This window comes from Gigantopelta aegis, chromosome 9 (genome assembly GCF_016097555.1).
Source record: "Gigantopelta aegis isolate Gae_Host chromosome 9, Gae_host_genome, whole genome shotgun sequence".
Classification (NCBI taxonomy): Eukaryota; Metazoa; Mollusca; class Gastropoda; order Neomphalida; family Peltospiridae; genus Gigantopelta; species Gigantopelta aegis.
This window is the reverse complement of record NC_054707.1, coordinates 69,548,251-69,566,495: the sequence shown is the minus strand read 5'-3', so window position 1 is coordinate 69,566,495 and position 18,245 is coordinate 69,548,251. Positions and strand designations below refer to the sequence as shown.

The 18,245-nt window shown below is 35.2% G+C and overlaps 1 protein-coding gene across 3 annotated transcripts in view; it reads left to right on the top strand.

Annotated features, from left to right (window-relative positions):
* The window catches only part of LOC121382242 (DNA polymerase delta catalytic subunit-like), a 53,567-nt gene that overhangs the window by 20,200 nt on the left and 15,122 nt on the right, over positions 1-18,245 (top strand). For all 3 annotated transcript variants that reach the window (XM_041511769.1, XM_041511771.1, XM_041511770.1), the window contains exons 3-13: positions 576-691; positions 1,684-1,800; positions 2,925-3,097; positions 5,545-5,638; positions 6,198-6,366; positions 9,122-9,366; positions 10,951-11,117; positions 11,297-11,542; positions 12,795-12,905; positions 16,754-16,945; positions 17,706-17,794. In XM_041511769.1, coding sequence (XP_041367703.1) covers positions 576-691; positions 1,684-1,800; positions 2,925-3,097; positions 5,545-5,638; positions 6,198-6,366; positions 9,122-9,366; positions 10,951-11,117; positions 11,297-11,542; positions 12,795-12,905; positions 16,754-16,945; positions 17,706-17,794 — 1,719 coding nt within the window. The remainder of the gene's footprint in view (positions 1-575; positions 692-1,683; positions 1,801-2,924; positions 3,098-5,544; positions 5,639-6,197; positions 6,367-9,121; positions 9,367-10,950; positions 11,118-11,296; positions 11,543-12,794; positions 12,906-16,753; positions 16,946-17,705; positions 17,795-18,245) is intronic.

The following is an 18,245-nucleotide window of genomic DNA, read 5'->3' as shown; positions in this document are numbered from 1 at the left end:
TATTGTCATGCCTGATGGCTAGTGAAAACAAGTTGTCAAATGCTGCATTTAAGTCTATTTTATAAAAATATGAATATCCTGCCCCCACACCACCCACCCCCAATCTTAGTGCTTTTAATCTCTCTCTTCCTCTTTAGGTTACATATCCGATTATTACTATTAGTAAAATTGGAGTAAGTAAAGTATGGCTAGTGAATTTTTAATCGTGGCTAGAAATTAAAAAAAATCAATGATCCCATGGCTAGTGGATTTAAAAAAAAAATTCTAGAATCCCTGCGATTATTAATAAACCAATGTACTCTAGTGGTGTTGTTAAACAAAGCAAACTTTAACTCTTACTTCTTGTCCATTTGCCTGGGATATGTGGTTTTAGGGTTAAGACAAGTATATATTGTTTTGACAACAAACCTAATGAAACAAAAAATTACAGTATATATACAGGTAGATAAAAGGAATTAATATATTCATGTTACATTTCAGAGCACTGTCTGTACTTTACTATGGGATATATAATTACAATTGTAAGATCTCTGAAGCTGCGTGAATTAGGCTGCTTTTCTTTTAAATAACAATAGCATTGATGAAGATGATGATCCCTCTTCATTCGAAGCAGAGCTGGCTCTGATGGATGATATTGAAAAAGATTTCAGGGAAGAAATGGACATGCCAGAGAGAGCTGAGAAACCAAAAGGTATATATGACGTGAAGTAGTATTTTTTTCACTTTATTTTTTAACTTGTATCTAATTTATGTTCAAGTGTTTTTGGCACAGGCATTTCAGCTATCTGGGATGTCTGTCTAGAACATCAGTGATAGAAATAAGCAGAATTATTATCCACATGGTTCAATATAACCGAGTTAATAATAATCATACAAAACACATTCGTAATAACAGTGTAATGACGTAATTTTGGGAAGCAACGTCATAACATGACGTTGTTTTCTCCAATCCTTTACATGTGGAATATGACGTCATTAAATCGTCTCCTTCCAGTTGTGGCTGAAATATTTTGAGATGGCCTTTGTTATTCATAAAAAGAATAATAATATGGATAATAAAGAAATTATTACATTCGCATGTGTGTGTGTTGTACTGATTTTACGAAACTCGTGTCAGGATTTATGTATTACCCTCGCTCTCGCTCGGGCAATACAAAAATCCTGACACTTGTTTCGTAAAATCAGTATGACACACAAGCTCGTATAATAGTCTCTATATGTTTACTAGTCCACCGGACAAATACATCTAGAAATTTACTTGTCCACCAATATTTTCACTTGTCCAAATGTATTATTTGTTTTATTCAAGTACAAGGATGATGTTTTTGACTGCTCAAAAAGAAACTGCATTGGACATTTTTATTTGTTAACTGGACAAACACTGAGGTGCATTTTGTTTGTCCAAGCAGATTTTTGCTTGTCAGGACAAATGGACAAATGCTTATTTTGAACGCTGGAACATGTGTTAATGGTTAGTTGTTAGTGGTTAATGGGAGAGAAGTCAGTCTGTGGTCTACACCTTCAATCTGAGGAAGGGAAAACATGGTCTGGCTTGGAACCAGTACTGCAGTGTGAACTCATAGTATGACTTACTATTATGATCTTTTTGAGTTAAATTATTGTTTATAAATAATTATTATGATCTGACAGCACAGTGAAAATATATTATTTTCCTAATTTCAGGTGCAGGACCTGATGACACTGCAACCAGTAGCAAGTGGGCTCGACCCCCTGTGCCACCCATTGATCCCAACACAGACAAACTGGTGTTCAATCAGCTCGACTTAGATTTCTACACTGGTAAGAGATGGCCACAGATTAGTGATGTCCACAGATTAGTGATGTTTCCATTCATCAAGTTAATGATGCATTGCTGACGTGACCCATTTGACCAACTACGTGTACTTTTTGCTGGGGGGCTTGCAATTGTTTGGTATACTGGCTCAGAAACCTGTGCTTGCAGGGCTTATACAAGCTGAGGAAATCTTGAAAATTTATGGAATTTGAAAATGTAATTTTAGAGGCCTGGAAAGTCATGAAAACTGACCATTTTGTTTTCAATGCTGTGTCGCCGTGAATTTTGATTTTGGTCATGGGAAGTTATTAAAAATAAATATTGGATGATTACTAAGTTTTCTCCATTGATGTAAAATTAAAAAAAAAAATTAGATGAGATTACCAAATTTATCATATAATAGGTAGTAGCGTATCCAGTGTAATCAAAGTATATATTTTTCAGTCCACATACTTTCATAATTTAATAGCTTCACAAATTACATTAATACGGTCACAGCACTCCATTTAAGCAAACATACTACATTCCATAACTGACATATGCATTCATAGGCATCAAACAAAAACATTTCAATAGCGACTTTATATTGAAAACTTCCCCCAAAAAACTCTATCATGTTCTAGTTTATTTTTAAGTAAGGATATATCCAAAATGACGTCATTAAAGTTTGATGTCAATTCCATGAAAAAAGAAATTGCGTCACATATCCATACATCATTTGAATATCTAGTAATGGCTGACTGGAATTAAAATTGTGTACACAGTTTACAAAAACACGTATTGAGTTTGAGATTTTATGATAAAGAGATTATTAGTATTATCCTCGTTTGTTTTGGTATTGTCAGTATCATACACTGTATATTAGGAATAAAAATATTGTATTATGCTCTCCATAGGCTCTCCATGTGTATGATATTGACAGTACCGAAATGCACACTGGTAATAACCTTTATATACACATGTATTGTAATATTATTAGATTGTGTTCATGATCCCAGGATAAAGGTCATGAGGGGAAAAAGGCTTGGAAAATTAAGGAATTTTATTAATATCAAAGTGTATTAACCCTGTCTTTTAATACATGCATGTCTAAATAAATTACAATTTATCATCCTTTACTACATTACAGGTAAACACTTACCTGGAATGCCAGGTGCAACAATGGGCCCCGGTCCAATTATTCGGATGTACGGCGTGACGCAGGAAGGCAACAGCGTTTTGGCTCACATCCATGGATTTGCACCCTACTTCTTTGTCCCTGCACAGCCTGGCTTCAAAGAGGAACACTGTGGTGCCTTCAAGGTAATTATAATTATATGTCCGTTGCATTCACTACAACATAACATCATCCCATTGGTCCAGACGTAGCAATGGGAGTTTATTCTTTTCTCAATAAACGTAAAAATCACGTCGTCGGGGAACGTCATATCTGATGATGTCACTTTATATGGGCAAGTTGTCTTATTGAGTGTTATTGTTTATGGACCAAAAATAATTCAAAATAAAGTATGAAGTCAGGGCTTCTAGATTATGGTAGCCCCACTCTTTAGGTGACATATCTGATTATTACTATTAGTAAAATGGTATTTATTTAAAGTAGGGCTAGTGAATTTTTAATCATAGCTAGTACAATTTTAAAATCACTGATTCCATGGCTAGTGGATTTTTATAAAATTCTACAAGCCCTGGAAGTTTTAGTGTTATTATTTGCAAGTATGATTCAAATTTAATTATAAGTATTGTCTATTATTTCTTTTACGTTCATATGGGTATGAAAAAATTAAATCATCTGCAAATTTATGTGAGATTGGCTTCACCGATTCACATAGTTTGTGGATGATTATTTTTGTTCATACCCCGATGAACGTAAAAGAAATAAAAGTCAATCCTTAATTGAGTAATAATTATTATGATTTGTTAATTATCTAAGCCAAAAACATTATTTATTAAATGTCAGACATTTATCACAGTACTCGTAAATTAAAAATGTTTTAGATTTGACAAATTATAAATGATGGAATGAATTCAGCATTTGTTGTTCTCCTTCAAAAAAGACACTGATGTACTTTGAGTATTAATTTATCATACACATGTACTGCAATGCAAAACGAAATACATGTACATGTAACCATTTCAGAAGGACTTAATAATTCTGTCCGGAAAAACCCATCTCTAATTGATGCTGCAATTCACTTCAAATTAATGCTATAGTTGTGATCTGATGAAATCTGCCATGTTCCGCATAACACAAGAAAAATGGCACTCTTGATATGATCCATAGGGATTCCGTTTTAATAATATACAATAAACAGTAATGGAATTCATTTTAATAATATACAATAAACAGTAAGGGATTCCGTTTTAATCATAATGGATTCCGTTTTAATCATGTACAATAAACAGTAATGGATTCCGTTGTAATAATGTACAATAAACAGTAAGGGATTCCGTTTTAATAATGTACAGTAACCTGCTAGGGATTCCATTTTAATAATGTACATTAAACAGTAAGGGCTTCCGTTTTAATGTACAATAAACAGTAAGGGATTCCGTTTTAATAGTGTACAGTAAACAGTAAGGGATTCTGTTTTAATAGTGTACAGTAAACAGTAAGGGATTCTGTTTTAATAGTGTACAGTAAACTGCTAGGGATTCCGTTTTAATAGTGTACAGTAAACAGCTAGGGATTCCGTTTTAATAATGTACAGTAAACAGCTAGGGATTCCGTTTTAATAATGTACAATAAACAGTACGGGATTCCGTTTTAATAATGTACAATAAACAGTAAGGGATTCCGTTTTAATAATGTACAGTAAACAGTAAGGGATTCCGTTTTAATACTGTACAGTAAACTGCTAGGGATTCCGTTTTAATATACAGTAAACTGCTAGAGATTCTGTTTTAATAATGTACAGTAAACAGCTAGGGATTCCGTTTTAATAATGTACAGTAAACAGCTAGGGATTCCATTTTAATAATTTCAGTAAACAGCAAGGGATTCCGTTTTAATAATATATAATAAACAGCAAGGGATTCCGTTTTAATAATATACAATAAACAGCAAGGGATTCCGTTTTAATAATGTACAATAAACAGCAAGGGATTCCATTTTAATAATGTACAATTAACAGTAAGGGATTCCATTTTAATAATGTACAATAAACCGCTAGGGATTCCGTTTTAATAATGCATAATAAACAGCTAGGGATTCCGTTCCGTTCTAGATACATGTATGGCAAGTGAAAACTACATGCAAATAAAGAATAACCAAAAACATCAGGTGAAAGTTTGTTCTGTTTACTTTTTAATTGTAAACAAATCTTCAGGGTTCGAACTTAAGAGAACCGACACAATTGCCATAGCTGCAATATGAATTACCTTAGGTCAGGGATTTTACTGCTGACAGTGCTTTGCCATGGGATAAACATTATTTTAGTCAGTTAAAGGGATAATATTTGGTTTTGTGTTTATTTATTGCAAAAGTTAATAGTTTAAAATTGCCTTAGGCAGCCTGTAAATTGCTGTAGGTGAACAGTTTTCCTGTGGCAGAAATCTTTCAAAATTGCCATTGGTGACACATTCTTAAATTTCAACCCTACAACTTGAACTCTACACCAATAAAGTCTTGATTTTGCCAGCTTTTACTTATCTATTATTAGAAGGAACTGCATTTTCAGGATTTGGCAAAAAGAGGAAACTTGTAGTCCAATGGCTCAAGTTCAATATCTAGTTTGGCTTTATGCTTTCAGGATGCTCTTGAGTCTGTGGTGAAGAACGACATGCGGTCTAACAGAGAGGGCGTGGTGCATTGTGTTCTGGCTGTTGATTATGTCTACAAAGAAAGTAAGGACTCTTCCAGTATTGATGGTAGGAGAGGGAGGGAGACAAATTTTAAACTTTTAATTTTTTTAACGTACTCACCACCTACAATATAAAAGTTTATTTAAACCATATTGCATAAAGGAAACATACTATCGAATGGAAAATAATATTTACAGTGCTTCTGGAACAGGCACCAGGCCACCAGTTATTACTTTTTTTTTTTATTAGCCATTGTTTTAGGTCAGGTGAAGTATTATTAAGAGAGAAAACACTCCATGTTTTCTCTAGTTTATGATGGTCAGTTACATGTATGTGGATCGTCCCTCGTCTCCTTTCTTGAAACTTCCTTTCCAATTTGTCATTGCTACAGTTTATAAATAATTCTAATAATTTTGTTCTCCAATTCAACTTTTCTTGAATTCTTGGGAAAAGACATAAACAAGATTGCTATCTGTAGTCTTATTTTTAACATGTTCACATTAAAATGTTATTTCAACATACATGTACAGGTGTATGATAAGATGATCACAAATGTTACTAAAAGATTTTAGTTTTCCTTTTTTATTATTTGTTTTCAAAGGTATTTATGGTTATCATGGCAACAGGAAGGTCCCATTTCTGAAGATAACGATGGCACTACCGCGGCTGATAGCAGCGGCTAAACGATTGCTGGAAAGTGGATTTGTGTGTCCTGGCTACAAGCAGTATGGCTTCCAAGCGTATGAGAGCAACATTGACTTTGAAATCAGGTAGCCAGTTGGGTTTAATTCTTTATATGACCTCTATCAGCTAAAGGTTATTTGTTTTTGCTGTTAGGTTGGGGGGTGGGGGTGGGGAGGGGGGGTTGTGTTGATTGGATCCTACTTTTGTTCAAGTTGGTATTTAGGATTGATAGAAGTTAATATTAGAGAAATGTATAATTTCATGCAGTACATTGGTATATTGATACAGATTGTCGTCTGCAGGTGCTTATTGCTTCCTCTTATAAGGGCTAGCTTTGGAGGATCAGAACATTTCACCAAATCAACATTTTAAACTACAAAAATTGCAAAAACCCAGTTATTTTATAATAAAATAACATTTATTACATGCAATTTATTCACCAAATTATAATAAAATTTTACCAATTGTTTTTAAAATTTGCAAGTGGCGAATTTGGCGACTGCCAGAGTTAGCCCTGCTCTTATAGAGGACACTGTTATCTACATGTACATGGTCTTATACCAATTCACAAAATAATTGTTAATATTAATATTAATAGAATGATAGTAATTGAAAAGGAGAACCCAAGATAACATATCCGAGCTTTGTACAGGTTATGGTAACATTTAAAATATATATTACCTCATAAGGTAAGATATTTGATAAGTCCCAGGATAAAATGATAAAGAATCAGGTGGTGCAGTTTGAAAATGGACGATAAAATTATTGCTAAGTCCCCGAGTGCAGGCATCGAAATAAGTCGAGAACGGTCGTTCAGGTTACCGGGAGGTTACCACATGTAAGAAAAGTCAAGAACGGTGTTTTGTTCGACAAAAATTTCAACGTTTCCGATCGTAAACCAGGCAATGCATTTTGGACTTCCGCGTTTCATTTTCTCTTAAGGAATTGCATCTATGTTCGCGCACACTTGTGCAATTGCAAGCAGTTATAGTCATTCTGCGTTTAAAGGTAGTGTAAACTCAAACAAGATTTATGTGTTGGAAAGATGCATACCCGGACCACCAACACATACTGACACTTTAACAAATGAGAAACGCGTAATTTTAGAGTTAATAAAAAAACATGATTATTCCTACTAACTTGAGGCAGCCATTGTGTTTTGTTTTTGTGACGTCTAGTGGTATAGCTTGGGGCGAAGTGACGTCAGCTCCGTCCATCTGCTCTATGCACAGTGTAAACAAACGCTCTAATTTATGACAAGGCGCTTCGCTTTCATCAACCTGACTTGTAAAACAACATAAATGACTTGATAGTATAATAAACTATTTAACTAAATATATTTCAATTTGCATCAATAGAACGAAATGGAGTTATAGTATTTTTCTTTTTGTAAAAAACCAAAGAAAAAAATGCATATTATTAGGCCTATTGGTATGCTACATTCGAGCAAAAACGACCACTCACGATACCCAAGTGATAATTTTCTTTTCTTTGGGACTACGTAATTGGTCAGTTTTGTGATTTTAAATGGGAAAGTTTACTTAATCAAGGGTTTTACAGAATTACTTACAGTAATAAAGCAGGACGGCTGATCGATTACGATTAGAGAGGTGTCCGTACGGTTAACACACAATACCCTGTGATCTTAATAAAAGAGGCACATCTTTTTAGTGTGTCTAGACACAGTGTCTGGGGACCGTCTAAATATACACCTGCCAATCAGGAACCACAGGTACAAGCCACGGAAAGAAAAGACCAATTAACTAAGAAAACACTCTGATTATTATTTCAGTACGTGGGTTAATTTATGTACAAACCATAATACAGTTATTTCAACATTTTGACAATGGTGGTTTATTTTGTATTAAACATAGTATATAATTGTTGCTAGCTTACTGAGATGACTATTATTACAGAATATTGCGATGCATCTGCAAAAATCAGGTATATTTTGTTTCTTCAGTTCGAAGACTAATTCCTGACGTGACACGTTAGGTATTATGTAACCACCAGCTCGCCAGAGGGCGTATTCACTGGGATGATACAAAATGGCTGCGCCTATTGTATATAATAGCCGTCACATTTAACCGTTTTATTAATTAACTATGCGATTATACTTGTTGATATTAAGCAATAATGTGCATTATATATCATTGAATATGCATACCAGACCAAATGCCTTGATTGTCCCTTCCTTTAAGCAGCGTCCACTAGATGAATTTACTTCTGCGTTTCGTTTTCTCGTACAAAATTGCACCAGTGTTCGTGCGCACTTGTGCAATTGCAAGCAATCTCGGTAATCGCGTTTATGCAGCACCCACTAGATAAATTTACTTCCGAATTTCGTTTCTCGTACCGATGTTTGCGCGCACCGCGACAATTTCAGAATGTCCACATTAAAAGTAGTAGTAACAGGAATTCAATTCTAACTTTCATATAGTTGTGGTAACCTATAGGTTATCAGGCTATATTTTGTGGTAACCTGTAAATGGGTTACCAGACACAATGCTTATTTCGATGTCTGCGAGTGTATCATAAACCCTGATACCATTAATAAATTACTGAATACTTAATATTGCATTGCCTGAATCAAACGTTTGACAGTACGTATCAGAATTATATAGTTAGCTGAACACTCAATTTTATGGTTTTCCTTGATGATTGTGAAATTAATGCCATGGCCTGTCAAATGACTTTGGTGCCTTGTGTTCAGATCTCATCAATATACACACAGTGTTTCTATAGCAGCTTACACAGTGTTTCTATAGCAGCTTATTTGTTTCATTTTTAAATTAAAACAAACTCGTATTGGTTACTGGTTGTTTTGTTTTTTTCTTGCAGGTTTATGGTTGACACTCATGTGGTGGGATGCAACTGGATTGAGCTGCCAGCGAAGAAATATACCATCCGTGACAAACACAACTGGGATGCGAAGGACCCGAGGCGCCCCAAGCCAACGTCTCGCTGCCAGATAGAGGTGGACATCTCATGGGAGGAGTTCATATCGCACCCGACTGAAGGAGAGTGGTCGCACATCGCTCCTGTTCGAATTCTCAGCTTTGACATTGAATGTGCTGGCAGAAAGGGTGCGTTGTGTTTTTGTTTATTTTTTTAATTCACAGTATCCCTGTTAGAGATAGACCTGTCCTCAACCAGGGTGAAATTAAAGGACAAATGGTCAACATGATCTCTTACTGTTTACAAATAACAGGTGTTCAATAAATGCTAAAGTAAGCACTTAAAAATAAAATAACTTTAATGTTTAATAGTAATTGGAAGAAAGGGTGTTTTTTATTTAAAGTATGGCATTATAGTGTGGTGATCAAATCAAAAGATGTCACCATGCATATCCACATGATAGAGCATTCACCTGAAGTACCATCGGTTGTAGAATCCAATGATCACAGGGCACAGAATCAAAAAAGTGTTTCCCCTAAATGTTGAGATCCTTAGGCCTGCAGTTAACCATCTTTTGGACATCCATTAGCTGCTGATTAAATAATGTGCAGGAGGGTCATTAAACTGATAGCTGACAAGGATCCTGTGATTCAGATAGTAAAATGTATATTGTCTGCGATTGTAGGTGTGTTTCCTGAAGCCGACAAGGATCCTTTGATTTAGATTGTAAAATGTAAAATTGTCTGCGATTGTAGGTGTGTTTCCTGAAGCCGACAAGGATCCTGTGATTCAGATAGTAAAATGTATATTGTCTGCGATTGTAGGTGTGTTTCCTGAAGCCGACAAGGATCCTGTGATTCAGATAGTAAAATGTAAAATTGTCTGCGATTGTAGGTGTGTTTCCTGAAGCCGACAAGGATCCTGTGATTCAGATAGTAAAATGTATATTGTCTGCGATTGTAGGTGTGTTTCCTGAAGCCGACAAGGATCCTGTGATTCAGATAGTAAAATGTATATTGTCTACGATTGTAGGTGTGTTTCCTGAAGCCGACAAGGATCCTGTGATTCAGATAGTAAAATGTATATTGTCTACGATTGTAGGTGTGTTTCCTGAAGCCGACAAGGATCCTGTGATTCAGATAGTAAAATGTATATTGTCTGTGATTCTGTTTGTGGGTGTGTCTCCCAATGCTGACAAGGATCCTGTGATTCAAATAGTAAAATGTATATATCTGTGATTGTAGGTGTCTTTCCGGAAGCTGACATGGATCCGGTGATTCAAATAGTAAAATGTATATTGTCTGTGATTTTAGGTGTGTTTCCTGAGACTGACAAGGATCCTGTGATTCAAATAGTAAAATGTATATTGTCTGTGATTGTAGGTGTGTTTCCTGAAGCTGACAAGGATCCTGTGATTCAAATAGTAAAATGTATATTGTCTGTGATTGTAGGTGTCTTTCCAGAAGCTGACAAGGATCCTGTGATTCAGATAGTAAAATGTATATTGTCTGTGATTGTAGATCCTGTGATTCAGATAGTAAAATGTATATTGTCAGTGATTGTGGGTGTGTTTCCTGAAGCCGACAAGGATCCTGTGATTCAGATAGTAAAATGTATATTGTCTGTGATTGTGGGTGTGTTTCCTGAAGCCGACAAGGATCCTGTGATTCAGATAGTAAAATGTATATTGTCTGTGATTGTGTGTGTGTTTCCTGAACCCGACAAGGATCCTGTGATTCAGATAGTAAAATATATATTGTCTGTGATTGTAGGTGTGTTTCCTGAAGCCGACAAGGATCCTGTGATTCAGATTGCCAACATGGTGTTGAAACAAGGAGTCGCTGATCCATTTGTCCGCAATGTTTTCACACTCAACACCTGTGCTGCAGTCGTTGGATCTGAAGTCCTGTCATTTCAAAGCGAAAATGAACTTTTAAAAGTGAGTTTTGGACACATTGCTGAATACGTTTGCCTGTCAGTCAATGGTTTTCTGATTTAAAAAAATATTAATTAGCAATACAGTTGTAAATTTCACATGTTTAAGACCAAAATTATTTAGTATTGATGAGCTCCACTGATTTATTTCTAACAAGAGAATGCTATTTCTTCTCTTTCCAGAAATGGGCAGCATTTGTGAGAGAGGTGGATCCCGACATCATCACAGGCTACAACATTCAGAATTTCGACTTCCCCTATCTGCTGAATCGTGCAAACCAACTCAAGGTCAAGGACTTTCCGTATCTGGGTCGTATTAAAGATACGTCGTCGGTAATTAAAGAGGCCATGTTCCAGAGTCGTCAGATGGGAAAGAGAGAAAACAAATCGATCAACATCGAAGGCCGTGTGCAGTTTGATCTCTTACAGGTATATTATTAGTCCCCAACAGTCCAACTGAAGAGGTCTATAAGCTTCGTCTCCGTCCGTCTGAGTTATCTACATGTATCTATTCGTCTGTCCCTCATATAATTTTCAGGACCTTTTTTTCTCAGTGCCTTAAGATATTGAGCTGATCTTTTGTATATAATTTTATCATGTACTGTTACAGATCAGGTTTTTCGCAGAGTTATGGCCCTTGAGATATGAACATTTGGTTTACAGCGTCCACCTATTTGTTTTACTGAATTTTATTTTCCTTTTTTCTTTTTTTTATCCATTAACATGGAATGAGTTCAAGCAGACTTCGGTAACCCAATACCTGGGCCCATGCTTATAAAACCTTTAGAGTCTAGACTCCATCTCTAATGATGTCACACACATACAATTTGTATGGCGTTGCCATGACGTTAAAGTCTCAGACTCTGTTACAGTCTTCAGTTCAGACCTTTAAGACTTTTGTAAACACGGGGCCAGAGGCCACTGTTTTACAGATTCGAATCACCAACTACTTACTATGGTTGAGTCTAAGAACCCAGTGTCCTGTGAAAACAAATCAATGCCACATTAATGAAATGTTTTTTTTTGTTCCTTTGTTTCCCCGTCGGTGGGCCCATTGGGCTTTTCTTGCTCCAGCTAGTGCACCACCACTGGTATATCAAAGTCCGTAGTATGTGCTATACTGTCTGTGGGATGGTGCATATAAAAGATCCCTTGCTGCTAGTTGAAAAGAGTAGCCCATGAAGTGGCGACAGCAGGTTTTCTCTCTCAATATCTGTGTGGTCCTTAACCATATGTTTGATGCCATATAACTGTAAATAAAATATCTTGAGTGCATCGTTAAAAAAAACATTTCCTTCCTTCCTTTATTGTTTTTATCAATTGTTAAAATTAGGTAATTGAATTTTTAGCACTGCCAATGAATTTTCAAATCAACTTATTACAAGAATCCCAGTAAAAAAAAGTTCATTTAACTGGGGTTTTTTGTGCTTAAACCAAATGACCACACCACGAGTGTTAGCAATGTTTGCTGTCTGCAGGCAGACCTGACCTCTCAATATTGATGCATTTACCTTTATCTGGAGCCTATTTCTCTAAACACTCGCATCTTTGTGATCTCGCAGTGCCATACAAAAAGACATGAAAGGATGTTGTGATGTTGCTTAAGAGAGATTTGTGAATTGGGTCACATTAATTTTTTCTTTTTTGCAAAGTTATCTTAAATGTTTTTATTTGATTGCAGATTTTGCTGCGTGATTATAAGCTTCGATCTTACACACTGAATGCCGTGTCATTCCATTTTCTACAAGAACAGAAGGAAGATGTCCAACATTCAATTATCACCGACCTTCAGGTAATACTGCTTTATTAAGGATTATTTGAGGTCATGAGTATCTTCCGGAGAGGGAAGGGTTTGAAGTGGCTTTCTTTCCTCAGTCCTCTGTGTTTTATGAGAAAAACATGAAATAAAATGTAAATGATTTTACTATAATGTTAGATTGTATGAAAAGATTTCAAATTAAAGATAAAAGTCAGTGTAAAACTGTGGATTAGAGACAAGCTGTCACCCTCCCATCTCCTAACTACATTGGTTATTTGGGATTGTATTCTGCAATTTAACTCTTCACTGTTTCTGCTTTGCACTTTGATGCAGTGATTTCTGTAAATAGGTAATTACTAGTTAAGGTTAAACAATCTAAACTATAATTACAAACAGAAATAATTCCGGAGACAGCAGTCTTGGTTGAAAAACAGGAGTTGAAGAATGCTCTTAAACAAAAAACTGCAGTTGTCTCAGTCCTGATTCCAAATAAAGAGAAGAAAAGAGATCCTACATAAGGAACATAGTTTAGGACTCAAGTCATACCCTGAGCTTATAAAACTTTAAAGGTTAACATTATAATGAAATTATGAACTGTATACTGTGTATTCCCAATAATGAGTGAAAAGTGTTGGTCCTAATTTTGCTTTCTTGTAGGTGCTAAGCATCTCACAAAATTGAAAATACCTACATTAAACATTCCAAACTTTATCCAAAAACAAGCATGCCTTATACATGATATCATTCTAATATTTTCAGTGCGTATACTATACTGCAAATCAAACAAATTGCGTCAGTATTCAAGAAAAAAACCTTGCAAACTATGTAACTATTAAAAATAATTAACTCTTGGGTCCTTTTTCCTATTAGCCAAAAGCAATTTTTATATAATTGAAATAGCCTTTATTTGAAATTAAAACATACTCCATCTCTAGATCGATAACGTAGCGCTGACGTCGACACGGTCTTCTGTTCAGCGCTACGAGATGAGGCATATACCCCATGTGTAGCAAAAACAAACTTCAGTGTTGTGTAAAAAAAACATTCACACTTTGTTGGAAACACTTACTCGATATAGTTGATATATATTAAATTAATTGTTGTTGCAAATATAATTAATACAATGCAGATTAACAATTATCAAGACTAAACGCGTTCTTCGGCAGCCATGACAGATAATACGAGAATCTCGTGAGAATGTGAAATATCCATACATGAAAATATATAATCTACTAGAGTAATTTTTGTTTTATGATATATTTGACGAAATGTATTTTTTTATTTCTTTTATCTTTTAAAACTTAAACTTAATAGTTTGTCTAAAATTATAAAAAATAAAAACATACCCACATTTAAACTGCATTGTCTGCTCTCGGAACTTTTTTGACAGAGGTCAAGGTAAGTAGACCAGTTTTTATTTTAATGTGGAGAAGCATTGCAATAATATAGATTTTTAAAAAAATTTTTGCATGACGTCACTTTACATCTCTTTACAAGAACAATAACCTGGGTGAATGACGTTTCCGTTTTAAGAACGCTGGAAACATTTCAATGCAAAATTGCTATAGAATTTTTTTAATGTTTTTTTTTAACATTACTAATGCACTTCACTCTGAAAAAAATCTTGTGATTAAAAAAAACCTGTACTATCTACGAAATATAGATTTCAAGTGACATTACTGTAGGATATTTATTGTGTGCAAAGCCAAAATAAGGGTGTGAAAAGTGACCGTCGTCGACAGTAGTCATTTTTAAAGAACTTACAGTGCTAGCCGTTTGCTAATAGTGTAGTGGTAGAATGTCATTTTAATATTGGTGTGTATTTTGTGCATTGTTGTAGTGGGTTATCTCAGATCTCAGATGAAGAACTGTAAATAAAATGTTAACTTTGAGCTAGTAGTGTAGTCTTAGACTTTAATTAATCAATTTATTGTTGTTATTATTAACACTGTATTACTATTAGTGATCGCCAAATATTCCTCATGAGCTCATCTCGGACAGTATATGGTTTTAAAATACCTACAGTTAATAAATAGTTTTGTGTATGTAAAAAAAAAAATATATATATTACTCGACGCGGTTTCTCGACGCTAAGAAGATAGCGGAGGAAACTACTTACAACCAACATGGCAGTCGAGGGATAAGAATAGCCAGACGACATTGTACATTGCGAATTTTAAGGGCTTACCTATACATAAGACATCTTTATGGCGCCTGATGCGTGTCAGTCGTGAAGAAACTTAACTATGTATACAACTACAACTTTATTTGAACAAAACGTGCGATAATATTGGCGGAAAATGTGCCGCTGTGATCCGTGGCGGCGCTGCTGCGAAGAAGTGACATCCATATCCGTAACGGTAACCGAGACGTAGGCGAAAGTTTCCGTTACAATACCGTAACTAACTCCATCTCCTGATACTTAACTACCACTTGGCAAAATATATTTACACGTCTGTCTATGATGGGTCGTATTATGGTATGGTGTTGTCTGTCCGTTCATCCATCTGTTAACTTTTCTTGTCAGGACCATCAAACCTCACATGTAGGAACAACTTGGGATGGTGGTGTGTTGTGTATTATTAATAGGTCACTGTGACCTACTTTTCATGGTCTACTGCACACAACAGTAAATCCTTGTCAGGCTAATTTCTTGGCAGGTCTATATTGTTAACATTACATACATAAACTGTTTCTCTGCCAATATAAATCTGTCACCAGAGTACCCATGCTAAACAAACTTTCCCTTTTTAATAAAGAACAACAACTTCATTAATCAGACAGCACCTTCTCCCATGGATACAGTATCATCAGTAGTTAGTCCAAAACAAACTTCATCCAGCCCATTGCAAACATTTTACATAATTAGAATTGAATAATACCCGTAACATATTCATTAATATCTATGGTTTTCCATGAAACTCCTGACGGGCGTATCATGTACTTCACCGGTACTCTTGTTCATCTTGTTTTAACTTTACTTTATTGTAAAGTTAACCTTTAATACGTCATCAATACATACAGAATGCAGTTCAAAGTCTGGAGCCTTTGCTAAGCACAATCCCTGATACCTGTTTTTTTTAGTGATGTAGATTTTTTTTTTGTACAGGGTGTAATTTACTGGGGAAAAGAAAAGTTTATGTTTTCCAAAATAGTGATTTTTCTAGTCAATTGAAAATTGATTAACAACTACTGTTTAATGTTTTGAAATTGCGTAACGATCTCAGAAACTTCCGTAGTGAATTGTGATGCCATACTGAAGAAAATGTTCCCTGACTGATCCATGCAATCTGATTAATATTAGCTCTACTGGGTCTACCAGTAGATCTAACAGCATTGCGTGGATTCTCATGTCCAGGTGACATTTCATCTATAAATAACAATTTAAATATCGACCAATTACACTTTGCCTTATGTAGAATTATTCGGGAGCATACAAATTCTAAAAATATCGGGTGAGACTATTTATGCAATATGCGAACTTGTTGGTCTATTTCAACATTGAAAAAACAGGGGGGAAAGTGCATCAATAAACTCTGGATTGTATACTAGTATAAACAGATTTTATGGCTATACCATCACGGTGGGTGTTTTTTTGCTGTTTTGTCTTGAAACAAATTTTATATAAAATTTTATACTGCAATTAGTTTCCGGCATACTTCATAATTCACCCGAATCTTGTATACCCTCGGCATAATCCCAAATGTTTTAAAATTCTTTTCAAATCACTGGCATGATTTTGCAAGTAAGGTTTTGATTGGTTGAATGAAAGGTCAACTGGACATGAGCTCCAAGGGGCTTCTGTTAAATCCACATGTAATAGTGGAGCTAATTTTAATTAAATTGTAATCCATGTTGCTGTATTGGTTGTGTGTTTTCAGAACGGAAATGACCAGACGAGACGGCGTCTGGCCGTGTACTGCCTGAAGGACGCCATCTTGCCACTGCGTCTGCTGGAGAAGCTGATGTGTGTGATCAACTACATGGAGATGGCGCGAGTGACGGGCGTACCCTTCTCCTGCCTCCTGTCTCGCGGACAGCAGATCAAGGTCATGTCACAACTTCTCAGAAAGGTACACAAGTCCTCAGTTTGACCCTCTAGATTTTCATCATTTGAATTATCTCCCTTTAAGAATTGATTGGTTTCTTGCAGATAGCCTCAGACCACAATTAATTTCGCTATATGTTTCTATATAGGCTTAGTGGCTATAACATTTTTATTAATATCAGCAGGCCCGTGACGTTTTGTATGTACCTTTGCCTGCCTGGGGGACACATACCCTGAAAAGGACAACCCCTGTTGTCCAGCTCTTTCTCCCAGCATATTGGTTTAAACAGACACACCCTCTAAACCAGGCCGGAGTACTCCCATTTTACACAAAAAGCACTACTTTTGCATGGGCCGGAATTACCACAAACAAGTCTTCAATGTCAACAAGTTACACATGTTTACAAACTATATGCTATCCCCTGTCACTTCAGTCAAATAGTTGCCACTTCATAGCTGTCTGCCATGAAATAATCACAGTCAAACAGCAGACTACTTGCGCGGTCAAATTTCCGGATTTTGGACAACCAAATGGGAAGATAACTGTAATCTGAGGCCAGATAATAAACTGTCAGTATGTTTTATTTTTATTTTTTATAAAAAAAATTATATAAATATTAATTGTTGTTTTTGTTACTTCTGTCATTAACCACATATGATTAATAAACAAAACCTAATTTTTTTTTAATTTAAAACATTTTAGTTTAATGTATTATTATTATTATTATTATCATTATTTAAATTATCATTTTGTTTTTGTTTTTGATAACTCTTATTTATTCCAGGCTAAGGAACAAGATTTGGTTTTGCCCACACACAAAGTTGATGCAGGGGATGAATTTGAAGGTGCTACTGTTATAGAACCAGAGAAAGGGTGTGTAAACATTAAATTTACATTGCAGTATACTAAATATCAAATATGTTGCTTTTCTTATGTTCAACCTTCATATGTCTGTAACAGTTTGTTTATTAGACAATAATTAAATTTCTGTTACATTCATTACAACGTAATGTCATCCCATTGATCCAGATGTAGCAACGGGAGTTTGTTCATTTTTCAATGAATGTAAAAATTACGTCATCAGGGAACGTCATATCTGATGACGTTATTTTATATGGGTAAGTTGTCTTACTGAGTGTTATTGTTTATGGATAAAAAATAGTTCAAAATAAAGTATGACGTTTTAGTGTTATTATTAGCATGTATGATTCAAATTTAATTCTAAGGATTGTCTGTTATTTCTTTTACGTTCATCTGGGTATGAAAAAAAAAATTCACACAGTTTGCAGATAATTTTGTTTGTTCATACCCGATGAATGTAAAA